At 42.7% G+C, this 21,644-nt stretch overlaps 1 protein-coding gene across 2 annotated transcripts in view; it reads left to right on the top strand.

Annotated features, from left to right (window-relative positions):
* med13a (mediator complex subunit 13a) overlaps window positions 1-21,644 on the top strand; it is a 140,196-nt gene that overhangs the window by 84,460 nt on the left and 34,092 nt on the right. For both annotated transcript variants that reach the window (XR_015073247.1, XM_085964700.1), the window contains exons 12-20: window positions 1,037-1,127; window positions 3,682-3,800; window positions 4,409-4,499; window positions 5,162-5,379; window positions 5,735-5,931; window positions 7,467-8,398; window positions 12,328-12,507; window positions 20,584-20,807; window positions 20,972-21,164. Coding sequence is in view for 1 of the 2 variants with exons in the window: in XM_085964700.1 (XP_085820826.1) it covers window positions 1,037-1,127; window positions 3,682-3,800; window positions 4,409-4,499; window positions 5,162-5,379; window positions 5,735-5,931; window positions 7,467-8,398; window positions 12,328-12,507; window positions 20,584-20,807; window positions 20,972-21,164 (2,245 nt within the window). In the remaining variant the exon portion in view is untranslated. The remainder of the gene's footprint in view (window positions 1-1,036; window positions 1,128-3,681; window positions 3,801-4,408; window positions 4,500-5,161; window positions 5,380-5,734; window positions 5,932-7,466; window positions 8,399-12,327; window positions 12,508-20,583; window positions 20,808-20,971; window positions 21,165-21,644) is intronic.

Below are 21,644 nucleotides of genomic sequence, written 5' to 3'. Positions count from 1 at the left end.
TGTTCAAAGAGATGGATTTTAAAGGGGGCCTTTAAAGGAGGCGTTAGAGGTGGTGAGGCAGATGTGTTTAGGGCGGGAAATCCCGAGCTTCCGGTCTAGACGGCGGCAGGCATGCCTGCCCACCAAAGGTGGAGTGAAGGGAGAGGAAAATGCACAAGAGACCAGAGGAACGGAGAGTTCTGGGACGGTGGAGTTGGGTGATCGGGCTAGAGGAGGTTACAGAGATGGGGGAGTGTTGAGGCCATGAAGGGATTTAAACACGAGGATGGAGATTTTAAAATGGATGCAGTGTGGGACTGGGAGCCAATGTAGTTCAGCAAGGGCAGGGCTGATAGGTGAGCAGGACTTGGGTGTGGGATGGGATACGGGCAGCAGAGTGCATGGTTCAAAATGTGCTCTGTATAAAGTTGGAGATGGTCGTCAAATCCAGTGCAAATGGAGTTATGAAATTTAGATTTAGTTATCGAAAATTATATTGGCTGGATAAAAACCATGCTACTTGTAAACTCGTGTTGAAAGGGTTGTCTGTTTGGCTTTGTTTTCAGGCTGCGGCATGATGTGCAGAAAAGAAAACTGGTTATTTCCTCATTGTCGCTGTTTTCAAAATGTGGAGACATGTACAATTACTGATTTTTTTTTTTGGTTGCACTTTATATTCTCTTAATCTCTCCCTATCGCACACCATTCCTTGTTGAGTGCTGTCCTTCCTTCAGGCCTCTGCCTGTGGTGCTCTAAAGCTAACTGCAAGGTGTGCAAGGCGCGTGCAGTTGACTTGCTGTCATTTTAACTTCCTTTGTTGTGAAAAGCCTCGGCGCCCATGCTTGGTGTGTCCAACCGCCTTCCCAACAGTATGTCAGCAGGATTGTGACTTGAAGGCATGTATTTAGATTTCAGTTAAAGGAAAATGCTTAAGTATTGGGCTAATCCTAATATTGTCAGGTTACATCCAAATTAAATCTGAGCGTGCAAGCCCTCACAGTATAATAGCATTAGTTGGACATGGATATATGTGTAAATTTCAGTTGCTGTATTCCAGGGAGACAATGACAGTGCTGGTGTGTCCCACTCAACGCTACCAGCGGAAGGAGAGGATGCCATGTCGATATTCAATTCTGGAACAAAGCCAGGTATAGTTGACTGTTACTTCCTCCTCCCCTCTTTCCTACCGCTTCTTCTCTCCCCTCCCTCCCTAATAAACCATCATCTCCACAACCAACAAAAGTAGAGTGAATGTGTATTGTGTATGTTTGTTTTATGTTCTTGCAGTTATTTTTATATTACAAAAAACTGAAAAATGCTGGAAATATACAACAGCAGGCCCATCATCATCTGAGAGAAGGTTAACGTTTTGGGTAGAAACCCTTTCAGAATTTATTTTTGATTTTTCTCCTTGGGTGCTGTGCATAATTAGCCTTATTTAATAGTGCCACCTCTGCATTGTGGAGAAGCATAGCGATGAACAAGGCCCAGTGCTATTGAGGGGTCTTTGTGCATGAACAACATCTTCAGGTTCAAATTTTTATTTTCAGAGCTAGGAATCAAAGAGTAGTAGATACACTGATGTGGAAAATTACTGATTACTGGGCACTTGATATCATCAAATACTGGCCATCAGACCATTTTTGTTTTTGTGTGCCAAATTTAAAAAGGTGACTCAGAGGAGGGGATTGTTTAGAAGTTGTCAGTTTTAGAAAATTATTTTCTCATTTCTGCTGCCTGTCCCCCTTGTTTTGAGCTGGAAGGTGGTACAGTACTATACTTTGAATCCGACCTGGGTAGGATCAGTTTTTTTTAGTTTGAGTAACTGTTAATTTGATGTCTGATTCCAACTTCGGGGATTTTTCTGTTTCAGAATAGTATTTTTCTTGCACACTGTTGAAGTGTGATTGCTTTAGGGATGATTCAGACTGCTCTTTGGATCCTTATTTGACATTAATGACTTATTCCACCTGATGAGCATTTTGGATTGAATACTTCTTGGCTGTAGTCTGCCACATTTTATAGCACATTTTGTGATTTGAGATTATTTGCAGGTGACATTTTCTTTCACACAAATTGCTCTGGATGTCAGGCTTACTGTTCAATATACAACACTCTCCCAAGTTGATTATGAGAAAGGGCTGGTTAACGTAAAAATTGTTTGTAATTCATTAAAGAAACTGAGGTGGAGAGAGATAAGGACAGCAAGGAGGCAGTGTGAGCAGAGAATCACAAATATTTGTAGAATTCTTTACTGGTAATATAATCAGTAAAAAGAATTGTTAAATGTGAGGTGGGACTCGGGGGGGGGGGGGGGGAAGAGAAGAGTTGTGAGTTAGAGGATAAACAAAAATTGGTGGGAATACTTAACAAGTGCTTTGCATCAGTGTTTACAATAAAGGTGGAAATTGGAGAAGGTGAATCCTGAATTGGTCAAATATGTAAAAAAGTAACGGATGGAATTCAATATCAGCAAGTGTGAGATTGAACATTTTGTTTTAGAAAATTAATAAAAGTGTACTTTGAATGGGGAAAGGCTGGGTAATATGGAAGAGCAGAGGGATTTGGGTGTTCAGCTTCACAAAACATGAAAAGCATCACCTCGAGTTGATAAGGCCAATTTTTAAAAAGCGCTAGTGGAATGTTGCATTTTATGGCAAGAGATATAAAAGTCGAGAAATAATGCCGAATCTATATAAAACCTTAGTAAGACCACAGTTGGAGTACTGTTTGCTGTTGTGTGCTCCCCACTATGGGAAAGATGTTGAAGCAATAGAGAGGACAGCAGGAAATACAAATACAGAGAAAGGCTTAAAAATTAAGTGATGCTGGGTCAAAATACAGGAACTTCCTACCCAACAGCTTTGTGGGAGCATCTTCACCACAGCAGCAGTTCAAGAAGGTGGCCCACCACTTTCTCAGGGTAACTAGGAAGTGGCAATAAATGCCGTCCTTGCCAATGACACCTACACGCCGAGAATTAATTAAAAAAAAAAAAAAAATGGGTCTGTTTTTGCTAGAGGAGATTATTGGGTGGTTTGATAAAGGTATTTAAAATTTATGAAGGAATGTGGCAGAATAGATAAAAAATAGACTCTACTGTGGTTGAGGGGTGTGGAACAAAGAGGCAAAGATATAAAATTAAATGCAAGCGATTTAGGGTGGAGAGCAAGAAAACCTTTTCCCAGAGATTTATGAGGCTGCAGAATGCTCTACCAGAGCTAGTGATTAAAGCGGAGATCATGTCAACATTTAAGAATAGGTTAGATATATAGTTCTATGTAAAAACGTGTGTTTGAGTGATCATACATCATGGTTTTTTTTAAGTAAGCTACTGTTTGCCTTTATTTATAGCCTTTATAATCTGTTAACAGGTGAGTGAGACAGGTTTTTTCAGATACTTTCCCGCTGCCTTCACCACTAAAGCTACCAGATTCTGGTTTCAATTGAAAGAAATAATTTGCATTTATACAGTGCCTTTTACAACCTCAGGATATCTCAAGGCGTTTTACAGCCAATGAAGTAGTTTAGAAGTGTAACTACTGTTGCTTTGTAGGCAGACATGGCAGCCAGTTTATGCTAATTTACTGTATTTGTCACTTGCCATAATAATGTGTAACTGTAATTGAAAGTGTTAGTCTAGAACTTCTTGTACAAGTAGTTATGTAAAATTTTAATAGGTTTTCTCTCTTAATATTGTAGATGGACAAAAATCACCCTCACACAATCGGACTGCATCCAACAGTCTCATGAATGAGGTTGATCTGGTTGTCTCATACAAGGACCTTGACAATCTGTTTGATGACGAGGACGAGCTTGGGGTGAGTTATTTTGCCCAGTTTGAAATGTTTATTTGGTTTCCCATGCCTTTCCTTGGTTGTTACAGTGGGGAGATAAGGCGACTTGAACTCTGGTTTCTGCCAATAGCTGCTAGTGTATGCATGACAGCAGATTGGGAACTGCCCTACCTGTAGGGCAATACTTGACTTGTGCTGAGCGCCAGCCTTCAGTGATGGATGATGTGGGGCTACTCTTAAGGCAGGGATCTTTCATATATGCAAAACATCAGAGTGCTTACTTTTTTGGGGGGGGAGGACATTATTTTTGAGAATATGCTTCTAAAACTTTCTGGACTTGTGCCACTAGAAATCTTAACTTTTTTCCCCTCTTAAGTCAACATGATATAGCCTTTATTAAATGTAGAAGAAACTTGCATAAAAATGTTTTTACAAAACAATAATGGAGATTGCACGGTTTACTTAATATATGTGCAAATTAGTCTTGCAATTGGTTTCTCTACCAGTTTATACATCATTAATAACTCTGGAAAGGCAATATGCTAATGTTTTGTTATCAATATGAGTAGTTTTGGAATGTACTATTCTTCTGAGAAGAGTTGACTGTTGTTCATCTAATTATTTTTGTTCAGACTGGTTCTCGAAATGCACATGTTGGCTCGGATGAGAAAATGGGCAATAGGGATTCAAAGGCGGGGCCTTTTGACACATTCCCTTGTATAAGTAAGCAAAATTATTTTTAAAAATGTAATCCAGGAATAATCCAATAGCCATTATATTTATCTCCCTGATTATATAACTTGTTTGCTTTTAAAAAGGAAAACGTGTTCTTTGTACCTTTCTTTTGACCATTAAAAATGAGATTAGAGTTAATCATTAAGGTTCGCCATGCAATAAGCATTTAATTCACAACCTACACTTGTTTTAAACAACCGAGAACACCCATCATGCTTGTGTGGGAGCTGATGGTTGCCAATTTGTGCTTTCAGCTGATTGAGGAAGGGTGTTTTTATATAACTTTTAATTAAGAGTCTGAATGATTTACGCATGTTAGGATGTTGTGGGCTTCTTAATGGTCGCATAAATCATGGTCCTCACTATGTAGATTAATAGAGCAGCTTGTTCTGCCTTGGACTTCAAGCCTCCATGCATCCTCCCAAAAGCTGATTACAGAATAGTGCAATGGACTTGAGAGCTAAGCATAAGTATAGAAATGTTAATAAGTGTGGGCTGTATATACAGCTAGGTAAAATGTTGACTCAAAAGTTACAGCAGGTGACCACAACATTGCTAGGTTTTTGGCTTCAGTTAACTTCTATCCCAAGAATCTTGCGGCCCTGTAAGTTTTTTCCCAAACTTGTTCTCAGATTAATGTGTTTCTGTAGGCTCTGCAGACCTACAGCAGATGTTTCCAACACCTCCGTCCTTGGAGCAGCATGGTCCAGGCTACTCTCCAATGAATATTAACTGCAAAGAATTTGGAGGTCTGGATAACACCCCAGGAATGACTCTGGATGGCCACCATTTTACTGCAACAAGTCTGAACCATTTCAAGATTGAAGTGGAGGAGGGGATGGGTAGCCCTAAACCTTCAGAGATCAAGGTGACAAAATTAAAAATGTATAACTTACAGAATTTCTTTAAAACTCTAAAGTTTTTAAAGTAATTTTTGTTGTTGCCATGAACTTAACGGATTATATTGGCTATATTAACAGTAATGACTTGCACTCCAATGCTCAAAATGACTTTAGTAACATGATTGTAACAATTTATGTACTACCAAAACAACATCTTGCATTAATGCAGTGCCTTTATCATAGCAAATCATCCAAGATGCTTCACAGGAGGAAATGAGAGAAAATGGACTTATTTATATGAAGGCTAGCCATGGATCTGGCATTGTTGCCCATGTGCAATTACAAAATCTGAACTAAAGTCCTCTTGTTTTTCTTCCTCAGGATTTTTCTTATGTTTATAGCCCCGAGAAGTGCCAAGGTTATGTGGGTTGTACAATGTTTGCGCCACTGAAAATCTTACCAAGCCAGTGTCTGCCTCCTGTCAAACTGCCGGAGGAGTGTGTGTACCGTCCTTCGTGGACTGTCGGCAAGCTGGATCTGCTTCCTCCTGTACCTCCTATGCCGTACATCCGGGACATGTAAGTTTGAGTTGCAGTATGTGTAAAGCAAGTGCTGACAATTGACTAGAAACTGAATTCAAACAGAAAAGGATTTGAACAAACCATTTCCAATGAAGCAGAGGAGATTTAATAGGTTTTTAAAAATTATAACGTGTTTTCATAGGGCAAGACTATTTCCTCTGGCTTTGATGCCCATGATAAGGGGTCATGAATTTGAAATGTTAGTAAGAGAGTGAGGAGGGAGGTTAGGAGCATGACATCCCTGCAGCTTTTAAGAGAAAATTGTATGAATATTTGAAGCAGAGGAAGATACAGGGCGATGGTGAGAGCGGGATTTGGATTACTGTAGCAAATACTGGCATAGACCCAATGGGCCGAATGGCCTCTTTCTGTGCTGTAAACTTTTGAGGTTCTAAGGATCTGCTGCCGCCTATGGCCTTTTTAATGCAAAATTACAGTACTCAGCAAATTATGTAAGTGTAGAAGTTTGTGGGATTTTGCAATTTGCCAAATCTCTTAATATAATATTTATGGCTGATGAATCTCAAAGCAAGTATTTTGCATGGATGCAAAATTATGAGTTGCTCATTAATGAGCATAAAAATACAGAATCATTTTTTAAAATTTCAAGTGTAACATATCCTGTTTCCCCTGATCTGCCTGCCCTCCATGCATCTGCTGCTCACAAGAGGGTTGGGGTCACACATGACTTACTTCCATACTACTCTCCGTGCCCCCTTTAGCTGGCCTTCAGGAGCTGCTAAGTGACATTGAAGTAAAACTCTCATTTTTTTTTCTTCCCCCCCCCCCCAACTTCCTTGCTGGCAGCCACTGCGCACTCCACCTGGCATCGCTTGGATCCGCAACAGGGCGCCATTGGAACTGAACCTTTGTGCACGACTGTTGGTACTCTCGATGCCATGAATAGGGGGAAAACCCCACTGGGAGTTTAGATCTGTAACTTTTACAGAGTAGGGGTTGAACTTGTGTTTACCGCATCTTGTAACACTGAACATTCTGCAACTCTCTGCTGCCGCGCTGCGCTTCCAGAAGGTTATGATTGAATGTGACAAAATAGGTGGCAGCAACCAATGTTCCCGTTAAGCTGTGCGGCCGCATGGCGGTGTGGAGGTTCCACGCAGGCTGGCTTACCAGCTTTTTAAATGGAAAACCCGTGCATGTGCGGAAATTTGAATGGGCCGCGCAGCCTGTTAAAGGGGCCGTGCACCCAAAATAAATTAGAGGGAACATTGGCAGCAACCTGTGTAGATTTAGCTGTGGAAATGAGTGGCATATTTTGTGTATGGATTGCTGTAAAACTTGATATTTTAGGAGAAGAAATGCGCTAATTTATAACTGATCCATCTGCAACATTTTACTGAAGGCTAAAAGTGTTAGTGTATGGCTGATGAAACGGTTTTGTTTCATATATGGAATGAGAAAACTACAGTATTGTGGTTATTTTAATCCTAAAATTGAATTTGAGTTCATATTTCAAAACTGAATGTTATGTTTTGCTTTGGGTTTGACTGACAATCTTCTTTGTTGTCTAGAAACATTCCCAGTGTTGGCAGCGGTATGGATCAGGATTACATTCAGACTTGCACGCCGCAAACACATACCCCATTCGGAGTGACGAACAGTGCTCCTCCCAGTAATAGTGGTGCCGGTGTCCTTCCATCACCCGCCACTCCACGCATCTCTGCACCAACTCCAAGGACACCAAGGACTCCACGCACTCCTCGCGGATGCGGGGGTCCAGCTAGCGTTCAGGGCTCTGTGAAATATGAGAATTCCGATTTATATTCACCTGCCTCTACGCCTTCGACGTGTCGCCCGCTGAATTCGGTAGAACCAGCAACGGTGCAATCCATCCCTGAGGCACACAGTCTTTACGTGAACCTAATCCTATCTGATTCCATCATGAATCTCTTTAAAGACTGCAGCTTCGACAGCTGCTGCGTCTGTGTCTGTAACACATACATCAAAGGAGCTGATGTTGGATTGTACATCCCAGACCCTACCAAAGAATCACAGAGCCCATGCACATGTGGATTCAGCCCTGTCATGAACCGAAGGTTTGGAAACAACTCCGGGCTTTTTTTGGAAGATGAAGTGGATATCATCGGGCGAAACACAGACTGCAGCAGCGAGGCTGAAAAGCGACTAGAGGACCTCAGGAATGTTTCTCTTGAACAGGGAGAAGGAGGCCCCAAGGAGCCCGAGAAAGTGCCTGATGAGTTAATATTGCTACTTCAGGACCAGTGCACTAACCCCTTCTCGCCGTTGAGATCAGTGGATCCTTCGGTAGTGGCAAAATTGCGAACAGTGGGACCGCCAGTACGTGTGGAGGATAGAGACTACTACAGGGAATGTTACACTGCTTTGGAGCAGGGATATCAGTTCATGGACAATATGTCAGGAGGGAAACTTGATGAAGCACTCGTGAAAAGCTCTTGTTTACATCTCTGGTCAAGAAGAAATGGTGAGTTACTCGAATTTGATGAGCCAGGAATAGAGCTCAGCAGTTATCCAGAAATGGGCTAATTTTGTTTTTAACTAGCAATTATGATGGATTTATTTTCCTGTTAAGGTGAATAATTTTGCACTAATTGCTCCTCTTTCCCAGTTCTTTTCTTTTCTTTTTAAGTTCCTGTATTTAAAAAAAAAACTTAGCCATGCATCAAACAGCCATCAATAAATAGCAAGTTTGAATATTTGCTAGTAGATTTTAATAGTGACTTATCTGCAAAAGTGTTCCAGTTTAAAAAATTATTTTATTTAAAATTATTCTGATTTCTTTTTCTTTTCCTTGAGCATGTTGTTTAAACAGTGAGAATTAATGATATCAGGCAGGCCATTTGGGAATTTTATGGAAAAGCTTTGAAGGAAGTTGGATTAATATCCGTGAAAGGCTGACTTAGTACTTTAAGTAGTCCCAGCTTTGTACCTGTGTGTCTGAATGTAGCTCCATCTCATTATCCAAGTCTTTCCACAAGCCTAGTTTCCCTGATGTCTTCAACACTTGACTTGTGTAATGGACCATTGCTCTGTAAATGAATATTAAAATTACTTTTCTTTTACTCCACATCCCCCTGCCCTCCCAAAGCCAGTTCTAAAGTTATTCATATGGTTTAACATTTACTGAAGTTGGGCAACAGCTCATGGAGCTATTTTGAGTCTTCCTACTAGAAATAATAAATGATGTAGTGGGACCCATTCTAGCAGATAGGTAGTTAAGCAAGTGAGAATTTGCACGCTTCTACCCTAGCACTCTAAAACGGTGTCAATTCTTGGACTGCTCACAGATCGAAGGAAGTGATTGTCTCCTCTTTAGCTTACTTGCTCTGCTGCTAAAACAAACTCAATAATTAAGCAACTCAAACATCAGGAGTAACATTTTTATATTGATATTTTTGTATTATATTTTAGGGTTAATAAACACTTCAATTTACTTGGTCATTTCCCCTTCTTCCCCCCCCCCCCTCGTCTCCTCTCCCCAATACCCCCCCTCCACCAAGTGGGTCTGTCATTTTTACTAAGCTTCATTTTACTGTTTTATCTAACCTAATATATTTTCTTACATCTTAAACTTAAAAAAATATATATCATTTGAATCCTATTTGTGCATTTTTTCCCCCTCCACCTATTTTGGAAGTTGGAACAACTTTTCAAAGGCACTTTTAGTTAGTTAAGGGTTGGTTGGAATGTTTTATATCATTATAATGTCTTCCCCATCCCCCCTGTCTGCTACCAATTCTTGACCTCACTTTTCTGTTGTCCAGAACTGTCTTGAGTGTTGGTTTACAGTAGTTTTAACATATAGAGCAAATGATAAGGAACGAAAAGAAAGAACTTGGATGCATATAACACCATTCACATCCTCATGACGTCCTAAAGTGCTTCACAAATGTGGCAGCTAATTTTGCACCCAGAAAAGTCTCTCAAACAGCAGTGAGTTAAACAACCAGGTGGTGGTCAAGGGATTAAATATAGCCAGGACACTTCAAAATGTTGAGCAAAAAATACTTAGTACTTCCAGTGCAAAAGCAAAATACTGCGGATGCTGGAAATCTGAAATAAAAACAGAAAATGCTGGAAATACTCAGCAGGTCAGGCAGCATCTGTGGAGAGAGAAACAGAGTTAATGTTTCAGGTCAATGACCCTTCGTCAGAACTGGAAAAAGCTGGAGATGGAATAGGTTTTTAAGCAAGTGTAGGGGTAGGGAAAGGGGGGAGGGGAGGAAAGAACAAAAGGGAAGGTCTGTGATAGGTTGGAAGGCAGGAGACATTAAGAAACAAAAGGGATGATGGTGCAAGGCAAAAGAAGATGGTAATAGGACAAGTTAAGAAACAAAAGATGGCTCTAGATGAAGTGTAAATGACGATGGCAGAATGGAAGACAGCTGCCATGTGAGAGAGGAAAAAAATGATAGGGGCAGAGGTTACAGTCTGAAACTGTTGAACTCGATGTTGAGTCCAGAAGGCTGTAAAGTGCCTAATTGAAAGATGAGTTGCTGTTCCTTGAGCTTACGTCGAGCTTCGTTGGAACAGTGTAAGAGGCCGAGGGCGGTGAGTGGGAGTGGATCGGAGAATTAAAGTGACATGCAGACTGAACGGAGGTGTTCCGCAAAGCGGTCTCCCAATCTACATTTGATCTCCCCAATGTAGAGGAGACCGCATCGTGAGCAGCGAATACAGTACACTAAATTGCAAGAAGTACCAGTAAATCGCTGTTTCACCTGGAAGGAGTGTTTAGGGCCCTGGACAGTGGGAAGGGAGGAGGTAAAAGGGCATGTGTTGCATCTCCTGCGCTTGCACGGGAAGGTGCCGGGCGAAGGAAACAGGTGTTGAGGGGTGGTAGAGCAGTGGACCAGGGTGTCGCGGAGGGAGCGGTCCCTTCGGAATGCTGAAAGAGGAGGTGAGGGGGAGATGTGTTTGGTGGTGGGATCACGCTGGAGGTGGTGGAAATGGCGGAGGATGATCCGTTGAATTTGGAGGCTGGTGGGGTGAAAAATGAGGACGAGGGGAACCCTATCGTGGTTCCAGGAGGGAGGGAAAGGGATGAGAGCAGAAGTGCGGGAAATAGAATGGACACGATCAAGGGCCATGTCAACCACAGTAGAGGGGAATCCTCGGTTGAGGAAAAAGGAAGGCATGTCGGAAGCACTAGTATGGAAGGGGGCATCGTCAGAGCAGATATGGCGGAGACGGCGAAACTGGAAGAATGGAATAGAGTCCTTACAGGAAGAGGGGTGGGAGGAAGTGAAGTCCAGATAGCTGTGGGAGTCAGTGGGCTTGTAGTGAATGTTTGTCAATAGCCTATCCCCAGAGCTGGAGACAGAGAAGTTGATGAAGGGAAGAGTCGGAGATGGACCATGTGACGGTAAGGGAATTCCAATTTCCACCCTTCCCTCACCTTCACATGGTCCATCTCTGACTGCAGGATCAGTCTGAATACAGGTAGACTATCCTTTATCCGAAAACCTCGGGACCAGCCGTGTTTCGGTTTTCGGAGAATTTCGGATTTCGGAAGGTGGGTCGGCGGGGGTCCGCGGGGGGGTCGGCGGGGGATCGTGCGCGCGACCGACCCCCGCCGGCCCCGACCCCCCGCCGAGGGGGGTGTCGGGGCCGGCGGGGGTCCGCCGGGGGGTCGTGCGCACGACTTACGCTGACGCTCAGCGTAAGTCGGCGGGTGTCGGGGTCGGCGGGGGTGTCGTCTGGGCCGGCGGGGGTCCGCGGGGGGGGGGGGGGGGGTCGGCGGGGGTCGGGGCCAGCGGGGGAGTTGGCAGGGGGGTCGGCGGGGTGGGGGTCCGTGGGGGGTCGTGCGCACGACTTGCGCTGGACTTACGCTGACCGAAAAAACCTTCGGTTTTTAGAGGGTTTCGGTTTTCGGAAGTCCGGATAAAGGGTAGTCTACCTGTATCTGCATGGTAAAATGTTTTTGCAGCCTATTTGTTCCCAGATGTCAGCTGATACTTATTTCCTAACCAGCACCTAGCTGAGGAAACAACTGCAAATTTATATTACATAAAATAAAATACTTTACTGTTTATTTCATACCTGGATTTTGTTCTTTATGATTGCATACAACATGTTGAATGTGATGGGAGCCTAGAAATTACTGTTAGGGATATTAGTTGATGAATGCTTAACGTGGCTACATCTGTTCATTTAATAGGAACGTTGACCCACATTAAAGTAAACCGGCTAATGCCTCCATTAAAATAGCAGACAAGCAAAGTCATAAAAATGTTTCGTGTTTGTCTATTACCAACAACGGTAGTTTCTAGCCAAAAATGAAACTTGAAGAAATAGTCACACTCAAAATTTCGAGTGTAAGTCAACTCCTATTTATGATCTCTTGTTTGATCATCTAACAGTAAACTTTCATATTTATTCTTCTTTCTCCAGCTGTGGACGTCAGTATGCTATGTTCGCAAGATCTTCTGCGCCTGCTTCTCTCACTTCAGCCTGTTCTGCAGGATGCCATTCAGAAGAAACGAGCGGTCAGGTCATGGGAGAGCATCCAGCATGTGCAAGGGCCTCTCACTTGGCAACAGTTCCACAAATTGGCTGGTCGGGGGTCTTACGGTAAAATGTCTTGTACCTTTCACTCACTACCTTTTGGATGTAAAGTAGCTTTATTAGAATATATATAATAGATTAATACAGATTATAGGAAAGAACACTACACTGATATAGGAACAGTGTTCTAAACATCTGTTTCTCCCATGGCTGTCTGAATCCAACTGAAGTCATGCCAGGATAATCTAAGATGGTTTGACCATTTTTCCCCCCCAACTGAGATGGTGTTACAATTGCAGGAAAAGTGTTGGTAATTTTCATTGTTTTCAATCATTGTACCTTATTTTTGTCCAATGTTGTACTGTGAAAGTGAAAAAAAGTTTGATACCTGCCAAAAGTGTACTGTGTTTATAGAATTGAGTTTTCTGATGGCCTGATCAGTTTTTCATCTGCACCGTCAGGGAGGAATTTGCAGTTTTTGGCCATAGGACTGGTTGAGTTTGAACCAATAGTGGAATCCACTGACCACAGGTCACTTGTAACGCATATTGAGAAGATTAAATCAGATTTTAAATTGTTATTTCTTTGTGCATGCGTGTCTAACTGGCTTTATGTCATTGGCCCAGAAATTCGGGTCCCAACGCGTGAGTACGCACGGGGTACTCAAGCGTAGGCCCAATGAAAGTGCCGGTTTTGTGCATGCACTGCGCATGCGCGGGAAACCGGCACTTCCGTTCCCCTGAAAGAAGGGGTTCAGAGGTCGAACGCGTGCGCCGGAGAGGCAGCGCGTGCGCAGCGAACTTACGTTTTTTTTGCAGGTTTCTCTCGGAGGTTAAGTCTCCAGGAGTTACACTTTTAAAAAGCAGGCGCAAGGCCTGCTTTTAACAAGGTAAGTGATGAATTAATTAAAATTAAAACATTTTTTCCACAAGTTTATTATTTTTAAGTACTTTAAAGAAAGTTAAGTTTATTTTTAGCCCTTAGAAAATGTAATTAATTTTTTCAAAAATTTAAATTATTGTTTAAAATAGTTATTTCATGTAATTTATAGTTATTTTAAAAATGTGATTTAAAAAAAAAAATTTATTTGAAGTTTTAGTGGTGTTTTGGGACCTATAGTATTTATAGTCTTCACAAAGGAGGACACAAATAACCTCCCAGGAATGTCGGGGAACATAGGGTCTGATGAAAGGGAGGAACTGAAAGAAATCAGTATTTGTAGGGAAATGGTGTTAGGGAAATTGATGGGATTGAAGGCCGATAAATCCCCAGGGCCTGATAATCTACATCCTAGGGTACTTAAGGAAGTGGCCCTAGAAATAGTAGATGCATTGCTGATCATCTTCCAACATTCGATGGAATCTGGAACAGTACCCATGGATTGGAGGGTAGCTAATGTTACCCCACTATTCAAAAAAGGTGGTAGAGAGAAAACGGGGAATTACAGACCGGTAAGCCTGACATCGGTAGTGGGGAAAATGCTAGAGTCCATTATAAAAGATGTAATAGCAGAGCACTTGGAAAACAGCGACAGCATCGGACAAAGTCAACATGGATTTACAAAAGGTAAATCGTGCTTGACTAATCTACTGGAATTTTTTGAGGATGTAACTAGTAAAATAGATAAGGGAGAACCAGTGGATGTGGTGTATTTGGACTTTCAGAAGGCTTTCGATAAGGTCCCGCATAAGAGATTAGCGTGTAAAGTTAAGGCACATGGGATTGGGGGCAAGGTATTGACTTGGATAGAGAACTGGTTGGCAGATAGAAAGCAAAGAGTTGGAATAAACGGGTCTTTTTCCGAGTGGCAGGCAGTGACTAGTGGGGTACCGCAGGGATCGGTGCTAGGACCCCAGCTATTCACACTATATTTTAATGATCTAGACAAAGGAACTAGATGTAATATCTCCAAATTTGCAGACGACACAAAGCTGGGTGGGCGTGTGTGCTGTGAGGAGGATGCCGAGAAACTACAGGATGATTTGGACAGGTTGGGTGATTGGGCAGAAGCATGGCAGATGCAGTATAACGTGGATAAATGTGAGGTTATCCAGTTTGGTGTCAAAAACAGGAAGGCAGATTATTATCTGAATGGCAATAGATTGGGAGACGGGGAAGTGCAACGAGACCTGGGTGTCCTTGTGCACCAGTCGCTGAAGGTAAGCATGCAGGTGCAGTAGGAGGTTAAGAAGGCAAATGGTACGTTGGCCTTCATAGTGAGAGGGTTTGAGTACAGGAACAAGGATGTCTTGCTGCAGTTGTACAGGGCCTTGGTGAGACCACATCTTGAGTATTGTGTGCAGTTTTGGTCGCCTTATCTGAGGAAGGATATTCTTGCCATGGAAGGAGTTCAGCGAAGATTCACCAGGCTGATACCTGGGATGGCAGGAATGACGTATGAGGAGAGATTGGGTCGATTGAGCTTATACTCGCTGGAGTTTAGAAGAATGAGAGGGGATCTCATTGAAACTTATAAAATTCTGGCAGGACTGGACAGACTAGATGCAGGGAGGATGTTCCCGATGGTCGGGGAATCCAGAACCAGGGGTCACAGTCTAAGGATAAGGGGTAGGCCTTTTAGGACAGAAATGAGGAGGCATTTCTTCACCCAGAGAGTGGTGAACCTGTGGAATTCTCTACCACAGAAGGCAGTAGAGGCCAATTCATTAAATATATTCAAGAAGGAGTTGGATATATTTCTTAAGACTAAAGGGATCAAGGGGTATGGGGAGAAAGCAGGGACCGGGTACTGAACTTGGATGATCAGCCATGATTGCATTGAATGGCGGAGCAGGCTCGAGGGGCCGAATGGCCTACTCCTGCTCCTATCTTCTATGTTTATAGGTTTGACAGCTCTTCCTGTCAAACTTAGGAATGAAGCATTCCCTGCTACCATTGGCTCTCCATGGCCCACGTGATCCCAGGGGACGCATTGAACTAACTGTGCCCCTGGGATACGCAAGCACTGCACGCCGGCAGTTGGAGGAGGCCCAGGATCGGAATCCCATGCGGGCCCACAGCACAACGGCCGGCACGCTAGGTAAGTGCAGGTCGGGGGCTTGCACCCGCGGGAAGCCTCCGACCCGAATTTCTGGGCCAATGTCTTTTGAAATACAAGAATAGAGCTGCATCTGATATCTTAATAAAAACTACATGGCTTATTTAATGGAACAAAACAGTACAAAATGCTATTTTTGATGTAATATGTCGAAGATTGTCCTAAACTTTAAAAAGTGTAGTTAGGAAGCAATGGTGAATGAAAATTGAATTTTGTTGTAGTCCTGGAGTAGTTGGCAACTACATGAGCAATCTAATTGCCACAGTTTGTGGTTAGGATTTGAAGTTTTTGGTCTTTACCTTCTCACCTTTCCCTTCCTTGTTTTCAGCTTGTTTATCATTTGTACCAAATTTGGGTCGTTGGTAACTTAATTTTCTTCAGGTTTTTAAAAATTATTGGGAGCAAATATTAAAACAACAAGGGCCATGGAAAAGGCGGCTGGTGGGTTCAATTCTATTGAGATTGTCACCTGTCTGGTAACATAGGCTGTGCCAAAAGAGAATTCGGGAGGGCTAACGGGTGGAGAGTCGGGGAGATCAGTTCAGTTGCGACATTTATTATGTGCTGCAGAGAGTTGGAGTGGTCCACGGAGCTTTGGAGCAAACGTATTTCAGTTATTTCAGGGGTTAATGAGCAAACATTTGATTTTAAAGTTTTGCCTCGGTGAGGTGGGGGAGAATGGTGAGGAAGAACAGTTATTGGATTTCTTCAGTTTAAACTGAACATTGAAAAGCATGTGATGCATAAATAGGAAACTTGAAATATGCTATGTATTCCATGATTGAGGAAAACCGCATTATCCACGAGGGCCAAAGTAAATGAGCTGTTTATGAAGGAATTACTCAAGAATGGCAAACTCTATCTACAGGGCACAGTTTTGTCTATTCCTTTTTGTGTTTTATTGTAGATCGGCAACTAGAAACCTCCATTGTGATCATAATATCTTAGGATGTTAAATTTACAGAACCTCTGACCATTAGCTATGATTTGCGCATGGTTCAGTTGTCCCTTAATAGATTCCTCTAGAATTAAAGGTGAATTCAAGACGGCTAGCAACTGAAGTTTAATTTTAGAGCCAATCATCTATTTTGAGGTGGTAACCGTGAACATAATTGTCAAAATTCAATTCTTGGTCTCCAGCAATGTCAACTGTTAGGGCTTCATTTATATAGAGTTGTTAACATTTCCCTTCGCTTTTTCCCTCTTCACCCAAAGGATAGAAGAGAAAATAAATGCTATAGCCCATTTGTTGGACAACATGATCTTTTGACCTGCCGTTTGTTGTCGAATGCCCATAGTAACAGGATGATTAATCACAGACTGTAATATTTCATTAAAATGCACAAGCACCTGTTCACAGAATGGGTCATAACCAGGCATAAGCTTTGACATCAGGCTAGCAGAAAGAAATAATTGCACATGAACAAAGCAAATGAAGATTTAGAAGAGAATTAAAGATATCACTGAGCCTCCTAATCCCCTCCCTATCTCTAGCTGAAGTAAGTGCATTAAATTTGTATATATTAAGATACAACACTCCTAGTCAAACAGTATTAGTATTCCTTTTTATTGGACAGACTCCTATTTAATCAGAATTCTTCAATCTGAACAGAGGAGAGATATGTTGTGTTAGAGCTGAGAAAACATATGAAGGGTTTGTCTATTTCAGCTAGTTGATGCTTGTTAAAACAGGGGTGGAGCTCAGTATTAAACTATTCATTATTGTGTTTTATATCTTTCAACTGCTGTCTCATTAACAATTCTAGTGCCATAAATGCTGTTTTACTATTGAACAAATGCTCTACTGTTGAGCTTGAGACATGTGTTTTCAAAATAAAAACAATATAACGAGCAGTTTAATATTTCTTCCACGACCTTTACTGTAACTCCAGGTTTAAGCTATCTAACCGCAAAGAAATTACTTCCAGTATATTTTCCTTTGGAAGTGGGCGAGGGGGGAACAAACTTGCTACCTTCAACAACTACTTGCATTTTTATACTGCCTTTAACGTAGAAAAAATCCCCAAATCGCTTCACAGAAGGGTAATTGGACAAAAATAAACGCAGAGCCAAAGATGGAGATATAGAAGGGGTGAAGAGGTGGATTTTAAGGAGGGTCTTAAAGGAGGAGAGGGAGGTACAAAAGCAGCGGGGTTTAGGATGGAACTCCAGAGTGTTGGGCCTAGATGGCTGAAGGCATAGCTGCCAATGGTGAGGCGAAGGGAGGGAGGTTGCACAAGGCCAGAGTTGGAGGGATGTAGAGTTCTTGGGTGGGGGGGTAGGTAGGGCTGAAGTAGTTGGAGAGATCCCTCTAAGGGTTTAAAAACATGGATGAGAATTTTAAGTTGGGGGACAGGGAGCCAGTAGGTTAGCGAGGGCAGGGGTGATAGATGAGTGGGACCGTGCAGGATATGATGTGGGCAGCAGTTTTGGATGAGCTGAAATTTAGGGAGGGTGGAGGATAGGGGCCTGATCTGGGGGACATTGGAATAGTCGAGTCTGGAGTTGACAAAAGTTATAGATGAGGGTTTCAGGAGCAGATGGGCTGAGATGGGGTGGAGATGTTATGAAGGTGAGGTCGGGGTCAAGTAGGACGCCAAGATTGTGAACAGTCTGGTTTAACCTGAGAGCGTCTGGGAAAGGAGTGGAAAAGGTGGCAGGGCTATGGAGCCAGTGGCAGGGGCTGGAAACAGTGGCTTTGTTCTTCCCATTGTTTAACAGGAGGAAATTGCAGCCCATCCAAGACTGAATGTCAGACAAGCAGTCTGACAGTACTGATACAGTGGAGGGATTGAGGTAGATGGTGGAGAGATAGAGCAGGGTGTTATTAGCATGCATGTTAAGCTGACCCTGTGCCTTCAGATGATGTCACCAAGGGGCAGCATTTGGATGAGTAAGAGGAGACAGAAAAGATTCTTGGGGGAGTCCAGAGGAAACGTTGCAGGGCAGCAAGAAAGGCCATTGCTGGAGATGCTTTGGCTGCAATTGGATTGTAAAGGGCGGATCCGAGCGAGGGCACTCTCACTGAGCTAGACAGCGGAGGACGGGCATTGGAGGAAGATAGTGTGGTCGACTGTGTCAAAGGGTGTAGAGAGGATGAGTAGGGATAGTGAGCCTATGGTTACAGTCACAGAGCATTCATTTGTGACTTTGGTTAGGGTTGTTTCAGTGTTATGGCGGGTAGAAAAATTCAAACATGAAGTTGCAGGAAAGGTGGCCATGGAGGCGACAACAAGTTCAAGGACTTTGGGGGGAAGGGCAGGTTGGAGATGAGGCAGTAGTTTGCAAGGAAATAGAGTGCGTGAGGATTTGTTTTTGAAGAGGTGGGGAGATGATGGTTTTGAAAGGGAGGGGGACAGTACCCGAGGGGAGGAAACGATTTACAATATAAGCTAGTATCGTGGTCAGGAAGAGAAGTTGGGTAGTCAGCAGTTTAATGGGAATGGGGTTGAAAGAGCTGAAGGTGGGTCTCATGGACAAAATGAGCTTGGAGAAGCCACAGTGGGGTGGGAGATGGGAGAGGAACTGTGAGTTCAGGAGCTAGGGCAGGGAAGAGCCTTGGGGTAGGTTTGGTCTAGTGGGTGAAGGAAAGGGGAGGGCTGCAGCAGAGACAGCTGAAAGGATGGTCCAGTTTTTATAATGCAAATCATTTTCTGATGGTGGTTGATTGTGCTATCCTGACCAGTGCTGATGAAGGTTAATGTTTAAATCAGAAATTTGCTTTGAATATAAAATGGAAGTTGCTTGTTTGGTCACAACTATTTTTCTGACTGAAAGTACTAGAATGTTATAACTGTGCATTTCCCTAAAATGCAACAGTCATCTTGGGTTATTGGGACAATGCTGAGCTTGAGGCTTCCTTCCTTTTATGATTAATGAGCCATTGTTGTTTAACCCATGTTCCAACTATCACGGAATAACAATTACTAATGGTTTCTGTAGAGAAAGAACTTGTGTTTATATAGTACTTTATCATGTTCTCGGGATGTTCCAAAGCACTTTACAGCCAGTGAATTGCTTTTTGATATGGAGTCACTGTTGCTTAGTAGGCAGCTAGTTTGTGCACAACAAGGTCCCACAAACAACAATGAAATAATGACCAGTTGATCTGTTTTTTGGGGGATAAAAGATGACCAGAATACCTCACCTGCTCCTCCTTTTGAATAACGGCATGGGATTTTTTTTTTTACAGCCACCCTAGAGGGCAGACGTCCTATCTGAATGACAGCACCTCCAACAATGCAGCATTTCCTCAGTACTGCATTTAAGTGCCAGCCTAGATTATGAGCTCAAGTTTCTGGAGTGGGATTTGAACCCATAACCTTCTGACTCAGGCAAGAGTGTTGCCACTGAGCCAAGCTGGCACTAAACTCCTTTTATGCTCATCCTGCAGAAATATTAATGGAACAATAATCTTAAAGAGCATTTCCTTTTTCTTCTTGGATTACGATATTGTCAAAACATCTCCAAGTGTTTCACATTGAGGTACTTTTGGAGTAGAGTGTAGGCAAATGTGGCAACTGTTCTACACCAACAACAGGTCAGGAACAACAATGAGATAAGTGACCAATTGATCTTTTGGTGGTACTGTTTGAAAAATGAATGTTGGCCAAGAAGCCAGGATAACTCCCTGCTGTCTGTTCAAGTGATGTTAAAGATTCCATGGCACTAAACCAAGTGCCTATATGTTTGAACAATGTCTCATTCAAAGGCCAGCAATAGAGCATTCTTCAATACTGTAGTAGAGTTGCCTTGACATAGAGGGCATTGGCAGTACTGCTTACGTGAAGGAATAACATCAATATGGACTGGTTGGGCCAAAAAGCCTGTTTCCATGTTGTAATTCTATGCCTAGATTATGTTCTCAACTCCTGGTGTGCGATTCAAACAGAAGAGGTATCATCAACAAGGCCAAGCTGGCGCAATAACCTCAGACTCTGTGGTTATAAAGATGGAGCTGTATTGTGTAAATTATCAGTACTCAATTTATAGAGAGGAGACGATTTGGAGCAAAGCAGAAGAGCCTAATGTATTGGATATTTTGAGCAAGCAAGCCTGGACTAATGGGCTCTTTTCTCACACAGGTACAGACGAATCTCCAGAGCCACTGCCTATCCCAACGTTTATGTTAGGATATGAATGCGATTTTCTGGTGTTATCTCCATTTGCGTTGCCGTACTGGGAGAAGCTTCTCCTGGAGCCATATGGATCACAAAGGGATATTGGCTATGTGGTAGTTTGTCCGGAAAACGAGGCGCTTTTAAATGGAGCTAGGAGTTTCTTTCGCGATCTCAGTGCAGTCTATGAGGTAAGTCATCCTGCTGGAGTGATTTATGCGAATATGTCTAAATACTGTATATTCAAAACTAAATTCCCTTTCACATTGTGAACTGGTAAAACGACAGTTTGATGTACAAACCTCCATGCAGAATTACTGATGAGAATTTTTAAAAATTATTGTTTGAAATGTAGTCTTGCAGACTTGGGCAGCACAGACCCATCTCAAAATTGCTTCCTGATGGCATCATGAAAGTGGGGACCAAAGCAGCCTTGAAAATTGCAGAGCAGCCGGTAAATGACTGGTTCTCTCAGCACTGCGTGAACGCTAGCAGTGAAACATTTTCCAAGCTGAGACTTTACGCTCAAGTATGCAGACATGATCTGGGTAAGTACTTGCGACGGGAGTAAAGGTAACATTGTAATATCACTACAGGATAATTCAAAAGTGAACGACTATCTTGATCATTGTATTGGCTGAGGTTTCTATTGGTTGATTTTGATCTTCGAATAAAAACAAAATATTGAAAATCACAGGATTTTCACGGGTATGGCTGGTCATTAATATATTTATAGAAATCCTACAGCAGTTTTGAAGCTCTCGCCTTGCTGCCCTCTCGCCTTGCTGCCCTCTCGCCTTGCTGCCCTCTCGCCTTGCTGCCCTCTCGCCTTGCCGCCCTCTCGCCTTGCCGCCCTCTCGCCATGCTGCTCTCTGCCTCCCGCTCCTGTTTTTCTTCATTGTGGAATGAGAATCTAACAGGTGCAGAATCTGAGCGTCCAGTACTTCTATTGTAGACCTTTGCTCTTTCAGTTGGATTGTACAAGCACTTTCCTCTCCACAAATAGGATACATTTCCTGAAACCTTTA

The sequence above is a fragment of the Somniosus microcephalus genome, chromosome 22 (genome assembly GCF_052327205.1).
Source record: "Somniosus microcephalus isolate GS21.2 chromosome 22, FLI_Smic_1.0, whole genome shotgun sequence".
Taxonomy (NCBI): Eukaryota; Metazoa; Chordata; class Chondrichthyes; order Squaliformes; family Somniosidae; genus Somniosus; species Somniosus microcephalus.
Note: the sequence above shows the minus strand (reverse complement) of the source record. Positions and strands in the feature narration are given on the sequence as shown.